At 50.5% G+C, this 24905-nt stretch overlaps 1 protein-coding gene across 1 annotated transcript; it reads right to left on the reverse strand.

Moving 5' to 3' along the window:
• Positions 1-290: 290 nt before the first annotated feature.
• On the reverse strand, positions 291-13434 carry LOC310836036 (inositol polyphosphate 5-phosphatase OCRL-like; the record flags this gene model as incomplete). Its single annotated transcript, XM_083720973.1, has 9 exons — positions 291-430; positions 514-625; positions 1440-1567; positions 2269-2353; positions 2867-2986; positions 11120-11143; positions 11538-11773; positions 12595-12760; positions 13324-13434. 9 exons carry the CDS (start codon positions 13432-13434, stop codon positions 291-293), a joined length of 1122 nt encoding a protein of 373 aa, XP_083577099.1.
• Between the last annotated feature and the right edge of the window lie 11471 nt (positions 13435-24905).

Raw genomic sequence — 24905 nt, forward strand, 5'->3', positions numbered from 1 at the left:
CAGGACCCAGCCATTCACAGGGCAAAACGAAAAGGAAGCGTCATTTCCGGGAATGGGCTTGTTGGCAGCGTCACAGACGAAAGTCAGATGACTCATCTGGATAGCTGAGTATGAATGTATGTGTTTGATCTCTCGTAAAAGGCTTTGAAGTAGAACAATAAATCTTGTGAAGAGATGGCGCGAAGCCCAGAATGTTGCTTTACTAGCTTATCAGCACCCTCACCCCTCACAGGCAGGCACCAGAGAACAGAGGCTGGGCCTTGCCTCTTCCCTCCCAACTTCATCTCCAGTCACGCTTGGCACCTTTCGTAGTCATCCACCCCCAGCAGGAAGCCCAGGAGGAAGCCGATGGCACGCTGACGCTCCTGTGGGCTCTGCTTCGACAGAACGTTGGGCAGAGGCCGTAGCAGGAGGCTGGCGAAGAGGGTGGCTGCAGGGAAGCGAAAACATTTGCATGAGAGGAGGCGGGAGCAGGAGGAAGGCCAGCTCCCAGCCAGGACAGGCAGGCCTTACCTAGCATGTTGCCACTGACGTTGTTGCTCTCAGAGTATTTCAGCAGCTCCCGCAGGAAAGCCACCACGAAGCGGAACACGTTCTGGTGCGACCGCGGCAACTGGCAGATCACCTGCAAGACAGGGAGGGGCAGTTTGGAGTTTCAATGCAGAGCTTTGCTAGAGGAGGGGCATGGATCACTAGCACAGTGTACTTTTTATGTTTGCAGGTTTAGACCTGGCATTAAAAAAATAATTTTTAAAATGGTAACTGGACTAGAACTCTGCTGGGAACTTTGGGGAATAATACAACTGTAGAGTTGGAAGGGACCACGAGGGTTAACTAATCGAACCCCCTGCAATGCCTAAGGTGGGGCTCGACCTCAGGACACTGAGATGAAGAGTCTTATGCTCTACCAACTGAAATATCTTGGGGGAAGGGCCATTGCTCTGCTTTTCATGCAGAAAGTCTCAGGTTCCACCCCCAGCATCTCCAAGTAGGGTAGGGAACATCCCTTGTCTGAAATCCTTGAGAGCCACTGCTTGTCAATTTCGACAATACTGAGTTAGATGGCCCAGGGGTCTGATTCAGTATATGGCCGCTTCCTGTGTTGGAAATTGAAGCGAGGTTCACTGAAAAAGGTGGGCTATTGTTACAACTCCTTGTCAGAAAGCAAAAAGACAACATGTGCGCACCCCACCCCCCTCCACAACCGAGAGGGATGGTTATCAAAGGAAACATCAGCAACCTCTGCAGTTAACAAGGCTTCCCAGACCAGACTAGCCCTCCTGCCAGTGTGCCGATTTACTGGCTTTCAGGGATGTTTTAGTGGATTTCCTGTTACTCGCGGCAACATTTGGACTAGATGCCTTTGGAAATCCCTTCTGATTCTATGCTTCTGTACACACCACAGACCAGCCAGGAAGAGATGGGGCTCTGGGGCCGACCTGGCGACAGAGGTGGCTGTCATGGGAGCACTCAAGGCAGAGCTGATACAGTTCATAGCAAATGACTGGTTCTGGCACTGCCTCCAGGAAGATGAGCAGAGCTTCGGCCACCAAGTGGTCACTGCCAGCTATTGACAGCCTGGCAAGGGAAGTGTTCTGTCCTGTTACCTGCAGCCTGCCTCCTTCCCAGGCTGGTCCAAAGCAAGAAGCTTGGTCCTTATACATCTGGGCCCACCTTGCAAGTTCCCCCTTTTGGCGCAAGGTGGACCTTGAACCCACAGCCCTGAGATTAAGAGTGTCACGCTCTACCAACTGAGCCACCCCACTGTAATTATCCCACACCTCCCCTCTTGACAAAGCCGCCTGCAAAGCTGATCTGCCGAGGAAATGTCCTTCTGCAGGCATGGTTTCAATCCAAACAACAAATACTGGTGGTCAACTCCAAAAGTGCGGTCAACAAACCCTGCTTGCCAAAGAACAATTGAATGCACCCTTGAAGCTCCTTTGCAGCCATGTCTTTACCTGTCTCCACACCTGATACCACGTATGATGCTAGATGTGGGGGCTGCGGGCCTGTCAAGATTCCCCACCTCTGCTCTATCTAGCCAGGCTGATGTTTTCAAATGGGGGTTAAAGCTGTTAAGTTGTTTGGATGCATGACTGGACTTTACTGTGGGCATTTCATTTTGATGTGTCCCAGAGCCTTAAGGATGGGGTGGCCTAGGAACCTAAGCCACCAGGGATATAAAAGTGAGGTCCACTCCAGCCAAGAGCTAAACAAAACCACCAAGCAGCCCTGCTCCCCAACAATGTCCCCCAAAGAGGATACGGATCGTCTCAGGAATGCTGGTGTCCAGGCACTCAGTTATCTCCTGCAGCTCGTCCTGCGTCCCCGGGGTCTGGAAGAGGTCCTCCTGAAGCAGAGTATCACCCATGCGTTAGGAAGGGATGAGGTACATCCTGGATAGCACGAAGAACAATCCAGCCCTGGGGTGCATAATGTGAGGTCGAGGAATGCCACAATGGAGAGAAGCCCATCACCAAGAGGCTGAGAATTGTATCCCACCTCCTGCTTTCCACAGTAGCATTCCTACTACCCCTCTCATGATTTTGGGCAATGGGAGAGTGAAATCATTCCCCGCTTCTTCTAGTGGCGAATCTCAGAGAGCCACTTTGCTAGGAAGAGACAGACAATGGTTGTGAACACTTGGGTTTTTCTGAGCTGCTCTAAGGAATACCGTATGCTGGATGTCCCACCCACTGCCGCTCCTCCAAGGTGCCACTATACTCACAGCAGGAGTTTGTAAGAGCGAGTTGGTAGCTAAGATATAAATAAATTGTGACGTTTGGAACCTGCACACCCCAAAACTGGTACTGGATTCCGGCCAACACCCATCCTTTAAATGGTACAGTCCCCCTCAGCTCACCTGGTGGCAGGCATTCTTGAAGAGGTGGTCCACCAAAAGCCATATCTCCTTGGGTATGTGCAAAGGCTGCTCAGTGGAGTCATCACCATCTTGGGGTACTATATCCAGAAACTGCTTCTCCTGGAGGTCCAATGACAAGGGGGACTGGCATGAGAGCCTGACAGAATGTGTGCCTGTATGCATTCTTTCCTTGCTCCAGCTGGGTGGACAAGTCTTGCCTTCTGAGGCCACAACTAGGGCTGGGCGATATCTGGCTTTCAACACTGTGATATATCACTAGCTAAACATTGCAATACACCAATATATCACAATGTCTAAAATAAGATGGAGCTATGTAGAGGCATTGGCTGGCTTCACGGTTTTCCCCGCATTGTGATTTTTGCTGGCGCCTGCTCTCTTGTGATTTGCTGCCCCCTGCAGGAGGGCAGGGGAAAGCTGAACCGGCAGAGTGCACAGGAGCTGCAGGAATCTAGAGAAGCATTGTCTGGCTTCACAGTTTCCCCCCACTTTGTTTTTTTTTTTTGCATAGTACACACACACATCATGATTCGCAATATATTGCCAGGTCAAAAATTATGCAACCAGTATCACTATATAGACTTCAAGCTGATTTGAAAATATATATAAATTAACATATCACCTGGCCCTAGCCACAACAAGCATCTCAAGTGGGGAAACAAAAAACAAATTGCTTGCACCCCAAATCCAAGCTCCCCCTCCCCCTATTAATATGCAGCTAGTAATCCTCCCACTCCGGATGTGCAGTTCACCCAAAAGCTTACTAAATATGCAGCTGTGGACATGAGGGTTGGCTAACATTTTATTTAAATTGTTGGAACCTGCCCTGGGACCTTAGGGTGAAGGGCAGGAAATAAGTAACAAAAACAGCAACAGAACATGGATGGGCCTTCATAGGTTGATGGGCTGCAGCCCCAGCCAGCATGATGAGATGATGGGGTCACATGTTCACCACCCCTTGTCTAGAACACGTTGCAGAGGCAGTGGTAGAAACTGAACAACAGCTGGAGCCCCAGCCCACAACTTTGTCTGGGCAATGCAGCACACAGCAGCTGGTGAACAATGCCTCCTGCTTCCTTCCCATCTTCCTCTCCAGAAATGTTCAGGGTGGTTAGTTCTATCTCAAGCTACCACATTCAAGAGAAAGAGAAAGAGAGGAGGGGGGAGCAAGAGAGCTTTAGGAGCACAGCAATGGCAAGCAGCCCATCACTAAAAGGAGTTGGCAAGGATGGAGAATTTGATTCCAACTCCACTTCCTCTCATCCCCAGGGAAGCTGTTGATTAGGACCCAATTCATCCCCACCCCCCGCCGCCAATACTCCCCGCCCCTGTCTTGAGAGAGAGTGTGTGTGTATTGGTGTGGGGAATGACACATACTGTATCAGAGTCTTAGTGCAAGAGTAGCTGATGCATGCTAAAGAACACAGAAGCATTGCTAGGTTAGATCAGCATTTTGTTCCCACAATGGCCAACCACATGCCCTTGGGAGTCCATAGGGACACGGGTGACAATAACACTGTCCATCATTGTCAGGGAACTGCCATCGCAGCTAGCAGAGGAGGCGAGACTCAGCAGCGATGCTGGAGAGGGGCCAAGCGGGGAGAGAGGCGAATCCCCGGCTGGGGAAGATAATCAGCGCTACACCAGGGCTAGAGGGGGGCCGATGGGGGAAGCGGAGAGTAGGCTCCAGGACTCTTCGCAAGAGACCAGCGAGGAGAGCACAAGTCCTCTGCTGCCTACGCCCACCCTGCACAGAAGACTTTCACGCAGGGAAAGTAGGCGGCGACTTGGCGTCAAAGAGCTTCTTTGCTGGAAGAGGTTCAAGAAACGCCCACTGACGGATTCTGCCAGCGACTGAACAGCCACGGAGTGGAGGGCTGTCCAGAGGGAAACGGCTCAACCAGGCAAACTAGCCAGCAGAAGCGGTAACGTATGCACAAGCAACCCTTAAAGCCATTACAGCAATCCGTCAGTCCCTGAAGTTGCTTGTGCGCAGCGGCAGGCAGGGGAGCATAATGAGTCAGACTGGAGAAGCCGGCGGCGCGGAGCGAGCAGCTGGAGTGCAGAATCTGGTGGAGAGGAACCGAGATTTAGAACAGCATGTGGCTCTGCTGACGGCGAGGCTTGATGAACGGAGGGCTCAGGATGCCAAGGTCAGACCCACCCCCATCGCAAGGAAGGTACCGGGGCTAGTGCACAAGTTTGGGGGGAAGCCCCAGGACTACAACGCGTTCCGGACGGAAATAGAGTACGCTTTGGAACTGCAGCATGATAATTTTGCGGATGACGGGGAAAGGGTGGCTTATATTGTCGGGCATCTGGAGGATGGAGCGCGGGAATGGATCAGGCCCCTAATGGCAACGCAAAATGCCGCCCTGAAAGACGTCAGGAAATTTTTTCAGGCAATGAATGCAATGTTTTCAAGCGAAGTGGAGCAAACTGTGGTTCGACGGCAATTGATGGGGTGCAAGCAGGGGAACCAATCTGTTAGAGAGTACTGGTCGCGCTTTGCGATGTTGATCCACCGGCTTGGGTGGGATCTGGACGCTGAACCCATTCAGATGTTGTTTGAGGAGGGGTTGTCCCCAACGGTCAAGGATGAGCTTTCCCGCATGCCCCGCCCGCAGTCGATGGAGCAGCTGACCAAGGCTGTGCTTGCGATTGGAGCAAGACAGGAAGCCCGGGCTCAGGAGAAGGGCGGAGGGAGCGGGGAGCGTTACCATGACTACCGCATTCCTGAAATACCAAGGCAGCCTTCCCAGCCGGCAGAGCCAATGGAAACACCACGGAAGGGCGCAAGAGGGAGGGAAAGATTGGAAAGCCCACAAGAAGTGTTTCCTCTGCCAACGGCCAGGACATTTTGCCAGGGTCTGCCCTCAAATAAAGGCCTGGCAAGGGATGGTGGGAGCTGCTGGCTGTGAGGGGGAGGGGAAAACGGAGCAGGCCCAGGGAAACGGCCAAGCTTGGCTGCCAATCAGCGGGGGCAGCAGCCAAGCCAACAACCAATAGAAGTGCCCCAACCAGACCCTCCCAGGACAGCCATAGCCCTAGAAGTGGTGCTAGAACTCCCAAATGGGCACCCAGTGAAGGTGAAGGGGCTGCTGGATTCAGGCAGTTCCTGCAATTTCTTCAGCAAGAGTTTCGCTATGGAACACCAACTCCACCTGCTGCCTCTGGATTTCCCCTTGCAGGTGACAACCATAGACTGCAGGGAACTTCTGGGAGGGTAGGTGACGCACCAGACCCCACCAATGAGAATGAGGGTGTCCAGGCACACAGAGACCATTGCCTTTCACGTAGCCACACTGTCAGGACCCCCAATAATACTGGGAATGAGCTGGTTGGGACTGCATGATCCAGTAGTGGTATGGCACCAGCGGTCAGTCACCTTTGGGTCAGCTTACTGCTTGGAACACTGCATGGGGGGGACCCCAAGGATGACAGTGGCCAGGGTGGCTGGAATGGCTGTGGAGCCAAAGGGGAAGGTGCCACCCCAATATACTGACCTGCAGGAGGTCTTCAGCGAGTAGGAGGCGGATAGACTACCCCCCCCCATAGGCCCTTTGACTGCCAAATCAACCTACTCCCAGGGGCTCAGTTGCCAGTGGGTAAACTGTATGCCATGTCGGACAGGGAGATGCAGGAGTTGAGGGAATTTATTGACAAGAACCTGAAAAGAGGTTTCATAAGAGAATCAAGGGCGGTGGGGGCCAGTCCGGTGTTCTTTGTGGACAAAAAAGACACAAATCAGCCCAGATTAGTCGTAGATTATAGGGGCTTGAACCTGGTATCGGAACCCGTGACCTTCCCAATGCCCAGGATTGACGACATTTTAACAAGGGTGAGGCAGGGGAAAATTTTTACCAAGCTGGACCTCAGGGGAGCATACAATTTGATGAGGATGAGGGAGGGGGACGAATGGAAAACCACCATGTTCACCCCACTGGGGGCCTTTGAGTACTTAGTTATGTCCTTCGGATTACAGTCGGGCTCCGCCTGTTTTCAAGCTTTCATGCACCACGTGTTGGGTTCCCTGCTGTACAAGAACTGCGTAGCCTTCTTGGACGACGACTTAATCTATTCTGACAATGAGAAGCAACATGTCAATGACGTCAGGGAAGTGCTAAAGAGACTGCAGAAGCACCAGTTGTGGGTCAAGCTGGAAAAATGCCAATTTCACACAAGGGAGGTCGAGTTTCTGGGGTACAAGTTGTCAGACAAGGGCCTAGCTATGATCCCCAGCAAGGTGCAGGCGGTACTGGAATGGAAGGCCCCAAAGACCCGGAAGGACGTGCAGAGGTTCCTAGGTTTCAGCAACGTCTACAGGAAGTTTATCAAGAATTTCGCCTATTTAACAGCACCCATCACAGACTGTCTCAGTAGCAAAAAGAAGTTCGCCTGGACGGAAGGGGCCCAGCAATCCTTTGAAAGCCTGAAAAAAGTGTTCGCATTGGAAGAACAGCTCCTGCACGTGGATCTGGAGAAACCCATGAGGCTAGAGACCGACGTGTCAGACCGGGCCATAGGAGCCATGCTTTTGCAGCCAGGAACCCAGCAAGACTGGAGGCCGTGCGCTTTTTCTCGAGGAAGCTGAACAAGTCGGAGCAGAACTACACGGTGTATGACCGCGAACTGCTAGCTATCTATGCAGCATTTCGCCGATGGAGACATCTGTTAATAGGGGCGCGGCACAAGATCCAGGTTTGCACGGACCACAAGAACTTGGAGTACTGGAGGACTGAGCGAGTACTCAACCAGAGACAGATTTGATGGGCACAAGAGTTCTCCAAGTTTTCCTTCGAGATCCGGTATGTGCCGGGAGAGGAGAATGTGAGAGCCGATGCTCTCTCCCGGAAGCCGGAGTACATGGAAGGAGAGGGACCGCCGGAAGCCCGACACATGTTCCCCGAGGACAGATGGGTGTGTGGGGGAGTGTTGGTTGGGAAACGGGAACTAGCCGGTCTCACCAGGGACGACGAGTTCGCCCAAACTAAAATCAGGGAACTACGGGAAGGAAGGGAAAACCATGGAGAGTTTGAGGAAAAGGAAGGGGTACTGTACTATAAGGGAGCACTGTATGTACCGGGGGAGACCTTGAGGGGAAGGGTACTCAAACAACTCCACGACTATCCAACAGCGGGGCACTTTGGTGAGCACAATACCATGCTGCTCATCACCAGGCAGTTCTGGTGGCCAAGGGTAAGGGAAGATGTACAGGAGTACGTACGGGGGTGCGACCGCTGCCAGAGGGCAAAGGGGGAGAGGGCGGCCCCTGCTGGGTTACTGGAACCCTTACCCATGCTGGGAAGACCCTGGGAGGTGGTGTCCATAGATTTTATGACAGATTTGCTCAAATCAAGGGGGAAGACGGCAGTTGTGGTAGTAGTCGATCTACTGACAAAAATGTGCCATTTCATAGCTTGCTCACATGCGGTGACAGCAGAGGAGACGGCCAGATTGTTTGTGGATCACATCTTCAGGTTGCATGGGGCTCCCTCGAGGGTCATCTCAGTTCGCGGGAAACAATTTACTTCAAGGTTCTGGAGGAAGCTCATGAGCTTGCTGCAGGTCGAGGTGAGCTTCTCGACAGCGAGACACCCGGAAACCAACAGGCAAGTGGAACGAGCGAACAGTATACTCCAGCAATACCTACGCTGCTACGTCAGCAAGAGACAGAACGATTGGGTAGAGAAACTAGCGCTGGCTGAATTTGCGTACAATAACGCTGAACACGTGTCCACGGGAATGAGCCCGTTCATGGCTAATTATGGGTGTCACCCCAGGGCCTTCCCGGGAAGGGGGTAGGAAGGGTGGAACGTACCTGCAGCAGAGCAGTTTGTGGAAGAAATGGAGGCCTTGCACCAGCAACTCCAGATGAATTTGGAGAGGGCCAAGGAAATCTACAAGAGGCAGGCAGACAAGCACCGTCGGGAAGGGGAGACCATACGGGTGGGAGAGCGGGTGTGGTTGTCAACCCAAGGGTTACCCTTTAAGGGAGGGTGCAAGAAATTGCAGCCGAGGTGGCTGGGACCTTTTGAGGTGACTCAGCAGGTGAACCCCGTGGCATTCAGACTCAAGCTGCCTAACAGCATGAAGTTACACCCGGTGTTCCATAGGTCCCTACTCTCTCCGTACAGGGAGGGACGGGAATTCCCCAGACGGGAGGGAGAAGTCACCACACACCCGCAGGTAGAGGAGAGGGAACACCACAACCAAGCCACGGAAATACTCAATTCCAGGTGGCGAGGGCGCAAGGTAGAGTACTTGGTAGCGTGGGAGGAAGAGCCCCGGTCAGAAGACACGTGGGTTCCCGCGGAAGCAATCCATGACGGGTATCTAGTGGAAGAATTCCACAGTCGGTTCCCACACAAACCACAACCACCAGCGAGCTTCTGGGAGGAGCACTTTGGCACCGCCGACGTCGAGGAGGACTTTGAGGGTTTTCCTGCCTCCGAAGAGGAGGGAGGAGAAGCGTCGGGGGGGGGGAGGATTCAGACTGTGAGGCCCACCCTGCGGGGAGAGATCAGAGCGGGTGGGAAGCGGGGTTTGAATCCTCTGAGGATGGCAACAGCTCCTTCTGGGGATTCCCTGCATCGTCGGCCGAGGACAGGGACGAAGTTGGATCCAAAGGTCGGGCCGGGGGTGGAGGGGGTTCTGGGGGGGAGATTTATTTGGAAAATAAATCCTGCGTCCAGTCAGGCTTCCCTGCGTGGCTCTGCTGGGGAGCTGACCTGGCAGGAGAGCAGAGTAGCAGCGGTCCTGCGTCCGTGTGAGATAAGGGATAAATCAAGTCCAGAGACAGTTCAGTTCTTATCTCTAGTAGCGCTTATTTACAAAGCAGTAAACCCATCAGAAACTTCCGACATTTCTCTGTGCTCCAAAAGCACACACATGCAGCCTCCAAGCTGTGCTGCGTGTCAGCCAGAAGCGAAAGCAAGTCTGAACAGTGACACAGACTGTGACACACTTCTCTGCGTCAAGCTCCTCCCAGATACAGGACACCACGGAGTTTTAACCCTGTCAGTTCCAAACTCCACATGTCAGGGAACTGCCATCGCAGCTAGCAGAGGAGGCGAGACTCAGCAGCGATGCTGGAGAGGGGCCAAGCGGGGAGAGAGGCGAATCCCCGGCTGGGGAAGATAATCAGCGCTACACCAGGGCTAGAGGGGGGCCGATGGGGGAAGCGGAGAGTAGGCTCCAGGACTCTTCGCAAGAGACCAGCGAGGAGAGCACAAGTCCTCCGCTGCCTATGCCCACCCTGCGCAGAAGACTTTCACGCAGGGAAAGTAGGCGGCGACTTGGCGTCAAAGAGCTTCTTTGCTGGAAGAGGTTCAAGAAACGCCCACTGACGGATTCTGCCAGCGACTGAACAGCCACGGAGTGGAGGGCTGTCCAGAGGGAAACGGCTCAACCAGGCAAACTAGCCCGCAGAGGCGGTAACGTACGCACAAGCAACCCTTAAAGCCATTACAATCATGTTCCCCAGAAACTAGTAATCAAAAGCATGTGGTTTATGATAATAGTGGCAATAAATAGCCACTGATAAACCTATCCTCCATGATTCTAAATGTATACAGCTGTCCAAATTGACAGTCACCACTGTCTCCTTGATGAATCCCTAGCCGGAATTAAGATTGCCGGAAGAAATATCAACAACCTCAGATATGCAGATGACACAACCTTGATGGCAGAAAGTGAGGAGGAATTAAAGAACCTTTTATTGAGGGTGAAAGAGGAGAGCACAAAATATGGTCTGAAACTCAATATCAAAAAAACGAAGATCATGGCCACTGGTCCCATGACAAGTGCCTTCCAGTACAGGCAACTCCATTTACGTGCGTTCGGGGCACATGCACACTGCCGCAAAGCTGGAAGTGGCACTTGAAGGGGCAAAAATGTCCCCCCAAAGAGCACAAACGCAGCAAAGTGGCATGGAAACAGCATCTAGACTCCCTCCCAGGAGCTTTTGCACCGACCTTTGAGGCCTGTGGAGAGTTGGAGCAAGGAGTTTTGCAGGGAGTCTGGCAAGTGCTGCTGGTTTTCAAAAGGCCTTTCAAAAGGGTTTCCGGAAGTTTAGAGGGTGTTTGCAGGCTTTTCCAATGCTGTCCCCAATATATGCAATTTCATTTAAATGCACAGTACCTTGGAACGCAACCCCTGTGTAAACGGGGCGTTGCCTGTACCTGATTTGAGCCCACTACAAGAACATCTAGAGGATAGCAAACCAACTCTTACCTTTTCTAGGAAGCTGTCTTCTCCCTGAGATCAGAGGAGGAAGGCAAGAGCAAAAGAAAAGTGGGGAAAAGACAACAAAGTGTGTTAATGGCACAGGCCCTGAGAAGAGAAAGAAACAGCCCGTTGGCTGAACAGTATCTGGGCAGATGGCAGGGAAATGCACACGGTTTAGTGGCCCTGCGAAAGGGCAGGTGGGAGGACCAGAACCTGGGATGACTCAGTCAAGGCAAACAAAGGGCATGAACATCACACAGGAAGCGAATGCACAGCTACAGGAGCTGAAGCTGAATGCAGTGAAGGACCCCCAGGCCACACATTTCTGAGTGGAAGAGCAGCTGTTTTTCAAGCAGGCAAGCAGAGTGGGAAGGGTAGACATTCAGCAAATGAACCTGCCAGGTAAATGAACCCCTTTCCCTACCAGGTCAATAAGTCTGGTGACGGGAACTTCGCAAATCAGCTGTCTCATCCAGCACAAGGCTTCCAAGGAGGTCCCGAAGCAGCTTGGTAGGTAGCTCTCACTGATGGTGAGGAAATAGTCCTTGCCAGGGTCAAGGTGAAGGACAAAGATATCCTCAATCTTATCTTCTCTTGAATTGAGAAGCGTCACAGAGTCCTTGCTGACGTACACATCCAGGGAAATGTCCACCGTCTCATCTAAAACGGGAGGAGGTCAGGTAGATACACTCTTTGGCATAGTCAAGTTTGTTTGTTTGTAAATTAAAAGTTAAGATAGTGAATAATTTAACAGAAGGACACAATATGAGCCTGCTGGATCAGGCCAATGGCCCATCTAGTACAGCGTCCTGTTCTCACAGGTGTATGTAGGAAACCTTAACTTCAAGAATTAGGAGAAGAAGCGACTCAGTTCCCGCCCCACTTTCCTCTCTATTCCTCCAAAGCAGCAGCTGCACAGAAGATGGTGACAGGATACTGGGGGGGGGGGGTAAGAGAAAGTGATCCTAACAAAAGAATATAAAAAGGGAAAGCATTTATTTGTCTCCTAAAGGATTTTTGCACCCCCAATGTAACTTTTTTTTTTAGTCTACATTTCATTGAGTTTTTAAAAGTTTGGCTAGTTCTATATGTTCCCCAATATATTTTTATTCCTCCACAACGTAAAAATATGCATTTTTAAAAATAATAATAATATTTTTTTGACGGACTGCTCTCACTGGTTCCCTGCGATGCCAAAAGGTTTTTTGGGACTCTTCAGCATTTTGGGGCTTCAATTCATTTGTGTGTGTGTTTGTTTAAAGCTGGTCACACACACTTTTACACTTTGGGCTCACCTGCTTTGATGTGTGGCTCTTGGAGGCTTGAGCATGGGGCAATGTAGCCCACAAATGTTAAGCCTCCCCTGCTCTACAAAACTCCCAAGGTTTGATGGAGGAGGGTTGGGAAGAGGAGGAGAAAAGGAAGGCCTTCCCTAGATGACCCTTGGGGTCCCTTTCCAACTCTACAATTCTATGACTCACTGGGCTCCAAGTATCCCTCGCAGGGCTCAGTGCGAAGCCATGGCTTACAATACTGGTTGTCACTGAGCTTGGGGATAAAGGAGAAATGGAGGGTGACCTGCCCGTTGTTTGTGATCTGGAACTTCTCCTTCTGCAGCTGCCGGAACTTCACATTCTCAAACGAAAACTGCACAGCAAAAGGGGGGGGGGGGAGGAAAGAGAGTGCTTGCCTTCAGCAGATGGCAAGGAAACGTGTTCCAGGGGGGAGTTTGTCCTTGGCCCCGGGCTCTCATTTAGGGGACTGCACATGCAACAGGTCTAAACGCCACCACACAGTGGCCACGTTTGTTCTTGAGTGTCCATGTGGGGCTCTCCAGATATTGCTGCACTTGCAACTTCCCATTGCCACTGGCCATGTTGGCTGGGGATGATGGGAGTTGTAGTCCAACATCTGGGGGGCACCACACTAGCTACCCCTGGAGTATTTGCCTGTGAGGAAGAGGCTGCAGCTCAGTGGAAGGGCATCTGCTTTGCATGCAAGGGTCCCAGGTTCTATCCCCAGCATCTCCAGGTAGGGCTGGGAGAGATCCCCCGGAAATCCTGGGGAACCACTCGGAGACAGTATAAACAAGACTGAGCTAGATGGGCCAAGGGCCTGACATGATATAAAGCAGGCTTCTCCCCCCCCCCCCCGGTCTTTTTGCAGCAAACCCTCTTTAAGGGGCTGGAGAGGATCCTATTCATCTTTACCTCCCTCCTGCTGAGCTCCAGTGAGGGAAGGATTTCGTTCTCCATTCTGTCCATCAACTGAACAATATCCTCAAACACTTTCCGGTACCGTCGGTTTTCCACAACCTTCATCTATGGGGGGGGGGGCAGAGCACATTTGTTGGGGCTATGGACTAAAAAGGGGGGCATGTGTTAAGAGCAGAAATGCCTGATGCACCCCCCCCCCCGTTCCCAACCCTGAAAGAGGCAAGTACTGGAGGGGCCACTAGGGGCGCAATAGAAGATGGCTGACAATAACATCTCTCCGACCCACACGAGGTAATTTGGAGGCTGTGATGGGAGTAAATAGCCTCCCTACCCCCCCCCCCCCCGGATTGTGGGGTGGGACTGCCCTTGCCTGCTGTGCCCTATACCACCCCCGAATTTGTGGGGATGGGGGCACTAGGCACAATGCCCTCCTGTGGGATTTTGGCGCTCCTGGACGCCGTCTCTGATCCGCGCCACTAGCTGCAAGAACTTCAAAAGAAACAATTTGGATGAAGCGAATGCACATATTTCAAGGAAGAAGGGGGAGTAAAGACTGCTAACAGAAGAGATCTCTGATAAAACAAGAAGAGTCGAAGGAGCAAGTATAAATCATGAGAAGATACGCCAAGACTCGGTATGGCAAAGGGACTGATGGGGGAGGGGGAAAAAACCTTCCTTTCTTTCTTTTATGTGATTAAACAAGAACCCCCCCCCCCACAAGTCAGAAATGTCGTTTTTGTCAGCATCGCCCTTGAGCCAGTGTACCAACTGGACTCATGCACTACAGCCCCGACTGGGCTAGGCGAGCTGGGTAGCACTGCCAGAGACCTCCTTTCCCACAGGAACAGGTCACAGTGCTGTGGACTCACAGCTTGGAGCTGAGAGCACCGGATTCACTGTCTCAATAATACAGTCGTTGCGCAGCAGCGTTTTGCAGAGTCTTGCAGAGTATAAACCACTCGGAGAGCAGCTCTGTAAAATATCCTCCTTTATTCTATAACTACAACTATGATACAAAACTATATTGTGGGAGTCATACAGCTAAGGCAGAGGCTTGTAAAAACCGCAGGGTGCCCCCTGACATTCCTCTGGGCAATGATTACCTTATACGGAGAGGGGAGTGTCAAGCCTTGACCGGATGAGGTAACAGGAGACTTTGAAAAACGGCCATGCGGCTGGGAGAACAAAGGAGATAATAAAAAGCTGCCGGAGGAGAAAGGCTGAAAGGAGCTGCCCTCCAGTATTATGAAAATACTCGCTGCCTCATTGTGTCTTCTTTCTATGCTATGCTAAGCACCACTTGACTGGCTGGATCCAACAAGTGGTGCCCTCTCTGAGGCTCAATTAAAAGAAGAGGAAAACTTAAAAGAAAAGAGGCTGACTAAAGAAAGCAGTTGAGACGGACTTCAAAAGCTAAAGGAAGCAGTGGGAGGCTGACTTCAAACTTCAAAGGAAACCGTAAGAGGCTTCTCGATCATCGACTCATCACGCCCGGAAAGGGTTACACAGCGCTGATTTCATCTACGGATCCCTGGTGAGTCGATCCCTTGTATATTGATTTTAGAAATATGGGCAATTCCCTGTCATCTCCGCAACAGAAATTTTTAAGAGACTTACAATTTCTCCTCTCCTCCAGCAAATTGGAAGTTCCTGAGGGTGATTTGATACAGCTCATTCTAGCCATTGATGAGCATTGTCCTTGGTTTCCAGCAGAGGGCACATGGGAACTAACACAATGGGATAAAATTGGAGCACATTTTCATGGACATCCCAGTTCTGGTGTTCGAATTTTAAATGCTTGGTGTAAAATTCGTTATGCTATGGGCTCTCTATCACCAAAAAATATCTCCATGGCTACATTGCCAAAACAACCTTCAACTTCATTAATTCAGCATGCTGTTATGCCATGTGTTCCAGCACTTGTTTTGCCAGCAGCCCTAGACCCCAAACCTCCAGATTACAGTGCCTCACCAGAGGACTCAATCCTGCAAAAATACAGTGGTCTGGCTGGAAATGACCCTGCTCTTTCAGCGGCAGAACAAGCTACCCCCTTTCAACGTGCAGTACTTGCCTGTTCCTTATCACAGGATACCATGGCATTCCCTGTTATTGTGCCCCCTGCTGGTGCTCCAGCAGGAACTCAAGCCCAGCACCAACCTTTTGACTTTAAAATCTTGAAAGAGCTTCAATTGTCAGTTAGGACAAATGGACTGCAAGCTCCATTTACACAAGCTCTTTTGGAAGCCACATTAGCCCAGCTATTGGTTCCAGATGACATCAAGCTTTTGGCACGTACAGTGTTACCCCCATCAGCAGGTGTATTGTTTGCCCATGAATGGGAAATCGCCTGTCGTACTTATGCTCCTGCTTTACTGCAACAAGCAAGAGGGAATAATCCTAATCTTACCCTCGCAGATGTGATGGATGCTATGATGGGGCGTGGTCCCTTTGATCAGGCTTCAGTGCAAGCCACACTGCTGCAAATCCTGTTGAGGGATACTGCTCTTGCTGCTCAACAAGCAATGAGAAAAATTCCTGAACCCTCCAGTATTCAGTCTAGGTGGGGTTCAATCAGCCAAGAACCTAGAGGATCATATTCTTCCTTTATGGACAGGCTGCTTACAGCAGTGAGTAGACAAATTGAAAATCCTGAAGCCAAGCAAATAATTATCAAACAATTGGCCTTCGAAAATGCAAATGAGGATTGTAAGGTTGCGTTGCACCCGATAATACACAATCCTGCCACAGACACAGCAGCCATGCTTCGCATTTGTCAGTCTGTAGGTACAGCAGCTCATATGTTAGCAGCAGCGTTAAATAAAAACCAGCCTGTAGCCACCGATACAACGTTTCCAGTGTGGCAAACCAAGATCACCGATACCTCAGTGTGGATAGAACAGTGGCCTCCACCAAAAGAAAAATCCGGAGCAACGGCACCAACTTGTTTCTGAACAGCTTATTTCTGAACAATTGACTTTCGGCCACATTGAACCGTCTTCATCCCACTGGCTCCAGCAGACAGGAACGGTTTGCTTTTACATTGCCAGTATATAACAATTTGCAGCCCACCCAGCGATATCAGTGGGTTGTCCTGCCTCACAGCACGCGGAACTCCCCTACACTTTGTCATCATTTTGTGGATGAAGCATCGAAACCTTTCTGCATGCGCCACCTAGAGCTGCTGCACACGAACTGCATCTGGCAGTGTTTGCCTTCCTCACCATTTGCCTTGCCATCCTTTCCTGCACCGTTATACAAGGAAGAGGAGCAGACGACACAGTCCAGTTGAAACCACCATATTTCACCCTATCGGCTGGCAAGCTGCAGTCATCAGAAACCTACTCTGGCTGGCAGCATCCACGGCTCAGCCACTCTCGAACTATAAGAACTGTGTTGTTGAATAAGACTTTTAGGGGAGAAAATTATCATAAGATATGGAGGTATAATATTTTTGTGCAAGATATGATTAAGTTTACCAGTTTATTGCATGCTTCTAAATGTTGGGTGTGTATGTCTGCCTCCATTTGTTTTCAAATTAGAGAGGGGAAAGAATCATGGGGCATATATCCAAACTGTCAATATACATTGAAATTCATGTTTAATAGCTCTTGTTCTCTTACAGGAACATACAGTGACCAATCTCAGTGCTGTAGGAGTGACACGAGTGCATGGTTAAAAACTAGCAAAGGAAGCCTACCATGCAGCTTGGAATCAGAATTCTTATATTCTTGGCTTCTGGATGGAAGTTGGCTTCGACATTTCTTAATTTTAGTGATCATTATAGTAGTTATTTGCATTATTTTGTGTTGCTGTATTCAATGTATTCCTTCTTTAATCTCTATATGTACTGCATGGTTCTCCAGTACGCGGCCCGCTTCCCGTTTTACAAGAGTCGCTTATCGCACTTGATATAATCCTATTGGAACGGAAATATATGACTCTGATTAATAAAATAAAGAAAGAGGGCATGTGGGAGTCATACAGCTAAGGCAGAGGCTTGTAAAAACCGCAGGGTGCCCCCTGACATTCCTCTGGGCAATGATTACCTTATACGGAGAGGGGAGTGTCAAGCCTTAACCGGATGAGGTAACAGGAGACTTTGGAAAACGGCCATGCGGCTGGGAGAACAAAGGAGATAATGAAAAGCTGCCGGAGGAGAAAGGCTGAAAGGAGCTGCCCTCCAGTATTATGAAAATACTCGCTGCCTCATTGTGTCTTCTTTCTATGCTATGCTAAGCACCACTTGACTGGCTGGTTCCAACACTATATAAAGAGCTAAATATTCTGAGCATAAATCAATGCTATACTCTGAGTGCCTGCAGCTGCTCTTAGCAGCAATCTTATCTATAAACACGATCTCTAGCACTCTCTCTCCGACACACTGACTAACTCTCTCACACACAGATTCACTCACTTGACTAATTAAGTAGAGAGCAGTACATTGCTCCTCCTCTCTGTAGAGTCAGCAGAGACCTCAGGAGATTCTCAGGAGATTCTTGGGTATGGGAGGGGTGAAATCTCCTCATCCTCCCCCATTTCATCCGACCATTCAAGAATCTTTAACATAACTGCAATTTGCACACACACTCCAAAAGTTGTTCTCTGCTTACAACCTTGGTAACATATTTGCAGGTATCTCTCTCCCCCCTTATCTAAGACACTTTATCACATCATTAAACAGTTACTATAACCTCTCTGTGTCTATTAGGAAAGAGTTAAAGCATAAATCTCAACCTGTAGTTTACACAAAATACACATTGTGAATACACAAATGAATAAGCAGCTTCTGGAAAAATCTTCACACACATTTCTTCCTCTCAAGTACAAATTGACATTTCTAATTAGGCAGATTTGAACAAACCACTTTAAACACATGCTTGCTCCTTCAATCCTGATCCTTCAAATGTCAGGTAAGGAAATAAATGCAGCGTTTTGCACCACTACTCTCATGCTAGGTTTAAAAACCCCACCAGAGTTGCATGTGACTGCAGCCTTTGCAAACTCTTCAGAAAACCTTTTCGGTGGTACCCCCTTGGTTGTTCTCTCAGATCTGCGCAAAACCTTTTGATCCTCTTGTTCTAGTGCTTCCTCCTCTTCAGGAGAATGGGGAGCTAAAGTATATGAAGCTGCTAAGTCTGAATCAGCGTCAGACTCACCTGAGGCTTTTGGGCTCTGATAATCTGTGCCATCATCTGGATCTACATTGGCATCAGGATTATCAATCACATCAGAACTTGCCTCCCTTTTAACTTTCTTTGCCCCTTTTGCACCATCATCACAAATGGGATGGCACTGAAAAACGCCAACTCTGTCCCATTGTGGATTGTCGTCAATGCTCCTGGTCAGCCTTATGGTTTTCGTGTCTGTGATCAGGACACGATAAGACCCTTTCTCATATCCTAGGAAAACACCATGTTCTCCACGCTTACTCAGTTTGTCACCCTGTGAGGTGTGCACCCAAACCTCCGAACCAAAAATTTTAAAGTGCTTCACACATGGCTTCCTTCCGTGAAGCATCTCATATGGGGTGCAATTTACACTAGACTGGTACCTCCTGTTATACACGTGACAGAAAAATGAAAGAGCTTCGGCCCAAAAAGGATTGGGCAGCCCCGAATCATGTAACAGTTAGATACAATATTTATTACGGCCATAGGCCCATACAGGTAAAAACAACACATAAATAACAGCTTGTGCACGTGGAAAAAAAAAAAAAAAACAGCCGCTAAAACACCACAATAACAATAAAATACTATAAAATAGAATGGCATACTACGCCTTAGTTAGCTTGTAGTGCTCCTTGGCGTCGCTTTTGGGTAAGGACAGCGACGAGGAACCTAGCCACATTCAGGGTCGTATGAGTATCCTTATCCTGCAAGATTTGAGCAAGGTGGAATTTTGGTGGGGTACCCTCTAGTTTCTGTATGATTGATCCCAACAAATTTGCCTGTGGCACATTGAACAGGGGGCAAGTGAACATGATGTGCTGGAGCGACTCCGGCGTCTACTTATCACATTCGCACGTGGCGGGGGCTTGGCCCTTTGAGAATCTATGTCTCAGGACGTTGGAGGGAAAAACGTTGAACCTCGCTTTGGTGAAGGCCAGTCTATGGGCAACAGTCGAAAGGGAGGAGAGGTATGATGGAACGCAGTAAGTTAAAGTGATACCAATGTTCTGGGGCGAACAAACACCTCCCCCCAGCATATAATTTCGCTGTAGATCGATGTCATCCAGTCTTTGGCGGATCAGTCTTTGAGCAGTAATTTGGTCTAGTTTTAGGGAATCTGAAGGAGAGAATCCATAACTCAGGAGTTTGGCATGAATTCTACTAGTCCAAAGGCTAGAGAATTCATCTCGCCATAAGCATTGGACAAGGTAGTGGTTTGGTAATCTATGCCACAATGATAACCAATAATTGAAGACTTGCTTCCACAGGCAAGTTTCTAAGGATGTGATCTTCAGTTCTAGTCGCATGGCTGCGTTGCTTACGCACAGGGGGAGCATTAGGAGCCGACGCAGGAATTGATTTTGCAGTGTCTCAAGAGGAGCAAGATCTGTCATCACGGCCCAAAGCGGGGCAGCATAAGCAAGCACGGCAACCACTTTTGCCTTGAACACCTTTAGGGCCGAGGGAACATGCAAAGCTCCATCCGAAAAAAAGAATCGGAGGAGCGCATATGACAGAGTTTTGGCCTTGTTAAGTAGGTGTTGAATTTGAGCTTTCCACCCCAAATTGTGTTGAAAAATAACTCCTAGGTATTGAAATTTTAGGACTTGCTCTATTTTTGCTCCACCAAGCTTACATTCGTATAATCTCCGGCTTCTGGAGAAAATCAGAATCTTGGATTTAGCATGGTTGATGGTTAATTGGTTGAGTTGACAATACGTGGCAAAGATCTTCAAAGCTCTGGTTAGTCCAACACGTGTATAAGATAGAATTACCACGTCGTCCGCATATAAAAGGAGTGGGCAGCGGTAGTCCGCAAGTCTAGGCGCGTGTGTACTTGGCGATGAGTTAACTAGGGGTGCTCGCATGTCGCTGATGAATAGGTTGAATAGACAGGGAGCCAATATACATCCTTGGTGCACTCCCTTGTTTATTGGTATCGAATTTGTGAGGTCGCCCGCAGGAGTAAGTCTCACTCTAGCAAGGGTACCTTCGTGGAGCTGACTTATAAGCCATAGTAGTCTTCTATCAATGCCCTGTTTCGCAAGTTTCTCCCATAGAATATTTCTAGGAACGCTGTCAAAGGCTGCCTTTAGGTCTAAGAAGGCAGCACAGAGGTAGCCCCGGGGGGGGGAGAGGAGTACTTTCGTGCCAGATGGTAAAGAACTATCGCATGATCGGTTGTAGAGCGTTTAATTCTGAACCCTGCTTGTTCGTGGCCAATCTGATTAGTCTCATCTACCCATCGCAATAGTTTAGTCAGCAAAAAGCTGGCATAAATTTTCCCTATGATCGAAAGGAGGCTGATGTTACGGTAGTTTTCCGGCTCCATTGGAGAACCTTTTTTATGAATTGGTACTATAATGGCCTCCTTCCATATTTTGGGGATGAGGCCAGAAGCGTTGATTGCATCGAAGGTTTTGGCCAAGATGCCAGCCTACCATTTTGGGTGTAGTTTAATGGCTTCAGCAGGGATCAGATCGGGCCCTGGGGCTTTACCCGGTTTCAGCTGAGCTATTAGCTTGGCTATTTCGTCAGGATCGGTGGGAGGCCAAATAGGTAGGTGGGTAAACAGATGCGTCAGGTGGTCGGAGGGAGCATCTGCCTGTGAGAAGCATTTCTTCAGGAACAATTCCCATGTCGGTGCAGGGATGACTGCCCTTGGGTATTTCCTCACCCTTCTGTTGATCAAAGACCAGAATTCCCTGGATCTGTGTGATTTTGAAGCAGTAATCAAAGCCTGCCAGCGATTGTGTTGCCACTCACGTTTGGCAATTTTCTGCGTGCGTTTGTAAACTAGCTTGGCTTGTGCATAACTAGCTGGCAGAGTAGCTGCATCGGAGGTCTTATATACATTATATATAGCACGGAGGCGCTGTCTTGCTTGTTTACACTGAGAATTATACCAGGGGGCACCGTAAGTATATTCATTTCGATTTAATATTTTGGGTGGTAACCTGAAGAAAGACGTAAGATCAGTCGTATGATGGTGGAAGCATTTCAGCACTATGCTATGCTCGTCTGAGGCAGAGCCTATGTTGGGATGGGGCCCGAGGATTACTTTTTGAAAGAATTCCTGGTACCTTTGAGCCTGGGTCTCCGACCATTTGATTCCTCTTACTTGGAGAGATTCGTTGGTTACCATCTGGGTCGCATGTCTATGAGCCTCCGACTGCCAGTTCAGGGAGAGCTTGGCTACAAGGGGAAGATGATCACTAGATTGTATATTCTCGATCTTAAAGGTGGAAATGCACTTAAGTAGATCCCTGGAGACCAACAGGTAATCGAGGACGCTGTTTGATTTAACGCTCAGGTGGGTAAAATCCCCAGGAATGTCAGGGAGACATGTGCCATTTAAGGGGACCAGATTTAAACGGATGGCCATTTGATAGAGGAGTACTCCAGCCTCATTTGCTCTGTGGTCTTTAGAAGTTCTCCTCATGATATGTTCCAGATTGTCAGAGCCACCCGTGGTCCCAGCTCACAAGAGACCAAAGTCCAGTCCAAGTTATATACAAAAGGTTTTATTGAAGAACATTGTTGGCATTACATCCAAGCTCCGTGGCTCCGGATCTGTTACTCTTAGATCGTAGAAGTCCCCTCTGAATCCGTCCCACCTCTGCACCAGTTTAAGAGGCTTGTACTGCTCCACCTTTTCCTCTCCTTCCTTTTCCGCAGGGTCTTCCTGCCCCCCTGTGTTCCCTCCCTCCGGGACTCCCCAGAGGCTGAGTCCTCTGACGCCTGCTCCCCCCTCCTTCGCGCTTTGGGACCAGGCTCCTCCCCAGGACTCTCCTCACTTCCGCGCGCCTCCACATTTGAACTTGGCGCGCGTACGTTGCCTCTGACCTTCCTTTCAACAGTTACGCTGCTTTCGGTGCTACTCTCCACCCCTTCCGGCAGGACGTCTTGCTCCGAACTCTTTCCCCCCTTTGTTTCCTGTTCTGCTCTTTCTGACACACTGGTAACTCCACCCCTTTCACTCCGTTCCGACAGAGGAGCCGGTCCCGATCTCCAACTCCCACTGGGGGTTCCCCCTCCGCTCTCCTGCTTCTGACTGCTTCCCCCTCTATCGCCCCTCGGCCTGGCCAGGGGGGCTCCCTTTTGGGAATCCTCCGAATCGCTTGACGGACTCTGAGACAACCTCGGGTCGTTGTCGTCCTCCTCCTCATCACCCTGGGACCCTTCCCCCTCGCTCTCTGTCTCTGAAACCCTGACATCCATCCCCCCCTCGAAGCCCCCCCTTCCCCCCTCCCGCCCATCGGGTGCAGGTTGTGGGAGCTGCAGCTCTTCGGAGGTAGATGCAGGATACAGTTTTTGTACTTCCATGTCCTCTGCTTGCAGTTCGGTGTATGAGTGTTCGAATTCGGGTTCTTCACCCAAAGTGTTCTCTTCTCCCTCTTCCATTGGCACTTCGTCTGGTGCTGCCGGCCAAGGTCCCGTCAGCCATTTCCTGCGCCAGTCTTCCTCTGGTTGCTCGTCCCACCAATAAGAGGGTTCTGTGTCCACCCCTGAGCACGATCCCCTGGGCGGGCTTGATTCTGGCGTTCTCTCCTCGGCGGAAGAAAACCCCCGGAAAGTACTGTCTGAAAGTGTGGGCGTAAAGAGCCAGTCATCAAAGTACTCGGCTGGCATGGGTCTATGCGGGGAAAGGGCATGGAACTCGTCTTTTAGAAGAGGTTCGTCTAAAGCGTAGTCCGGCACCCAACTGTTGGCACTGGCTGGAGTACCCTCTCTGGCTAGAAAGTATTCTACCCCCTCTTCCCCCCATCTCGAGTCCAGGATTTCTGTGACCTCGTTGAGAGGTTCGGCCCTAGGCGCTCTCTCCCTCTCCTGTGACTTAATGTGTGGGTCCGGTACTGTTTCAGACTCCTGAAACCTGTGCGGTGCCTTGTAGGGAGTGAGCACCGACCTATGGAAGACCAGGTGCACTCTGGAACCTTCGGGGAGGGCCAGTCGAAAGGCTACAGGGTTGATTCTAGCCTCCACCTGGTACGGCCCTAACTGCCTGTGCCCTAGTTTCTTCTTGGCCAACGACTTGGCTGGCATCGCTTGGGCCGCTAACCACACCCAGTCCCCCACCTGGATGTCCTCCCCCACTCTCCTGTTTTTGTCTGCCTGCACCTTATATGCTTGCTTGGCTAGCTCCAAATGTCTCCGCAGCTCTTCGTGCACCTCCTGCAGCTCCGCTGCAAACTGGTCGGCCTCTTGCGGCACCCCCTCTCCCGGTGCCACGAACCCCGGAAAGGTTCTGGGATGACGACCGTTGTTCGCGAAGAACGGCGTCACCCCCGTGGACGCGTGCTTCGTGTTGTTATAGGCAAACTCTGCCATCGGCAGGTAGTCCACCCAAGCTGCGGGTCGCTGATTGGCGTAACATCTCAGGTACTGCTGCATGATCGCGTTGACCCTCTCAGCTTGGCCGTTGGTCTGTGGATGTCTCGCCGACGTTAGGTTGATCTTGATGTGCAGGATACCTAGAAGCTTCTGCCAAAAATTGGAAACAAACTGGCGCCCCCGGTCGGACAGGATGGACTGCGGCAGCCCATGCACCCTGAACACGTGATCGATGAAGAGTTTGGCAGTCTGTTCCGCCGTCGCCACCTTTGCGCATGGAATGAAGTGCGCCATCTTGGTGAACAGGTCCACTACCACCAGTACCGCCGTCTTCCCTCTGGAGCTGGGCAGGTCAGTAACGAAGTCCAAGGCTACCCTCTCCCACGGTTGCTGTGGTGTTTCCAGCGGTTCCAGCAGCCCCGCTGGCTTCTGGTGTACTGGCTTGGACCTTTGACAAGTGTCACACCTGGCGACGTAATCCGCTACCTCTCCACGCATCCGTGGCCACCAAAAGTCTCTTGCCACCAGTTCTATTGTCTTCTCCTTGCCGAAATGGCCCGCACTGGGGGCGTCGTGCAACTGCTGCAGAACCTTTGCGCGAAGCTCGTCGCTTGGTACGTAGAGGGCACCTTTGCGAGTTAACAGCCCGTCGCGTAGTTGGAACTCTTCGTCTCTCTGCAAACCTCTGCGCAACTCCTCCATCTTGGATTGCGCGAACTGATCTACTTGCAACGCGCGTCGCACCGCGTCCAGGTCTACTGTGATGGCAGCGCACGCCCACACCTGCGGCGCGAAAATGTGCTTGGCCGCTACTGGCGCCGCTTCATCGAGATATTGCGGTTTCCTGGAGAGCGCATCGGCTATAACGTTGGAATCTCCCGGGATGTACTCTATTCGGAAGTCGAAATCCGCGAAGAATTCCGCCCAGCGCATGTGTCTCTGGCTCTGGAGCTTCGCCGTGCGCCAATACTCTAGGTTCTTGTGGTCCGTGCGGACCTGTACTGTGTGCTTGGCTCCTATGAGGAAGTGTCGCCACGCTTTGAAAGCTGCGTGAATGGCTAACAGCTCCCTGTC

Source organism: Podarcis gaigeae (genome assembly GCF_964106915.1).
Source record: "Podarcis gaigeae genome assembly, chromosome: W".
Taxonomy (NCBI): domain Eukaryota; kingdom Metazoa; phylum Chordata; class Lepidosauria; order Squamata; family Lacertidae; genus Podarcis; species Podarcis gaigeae.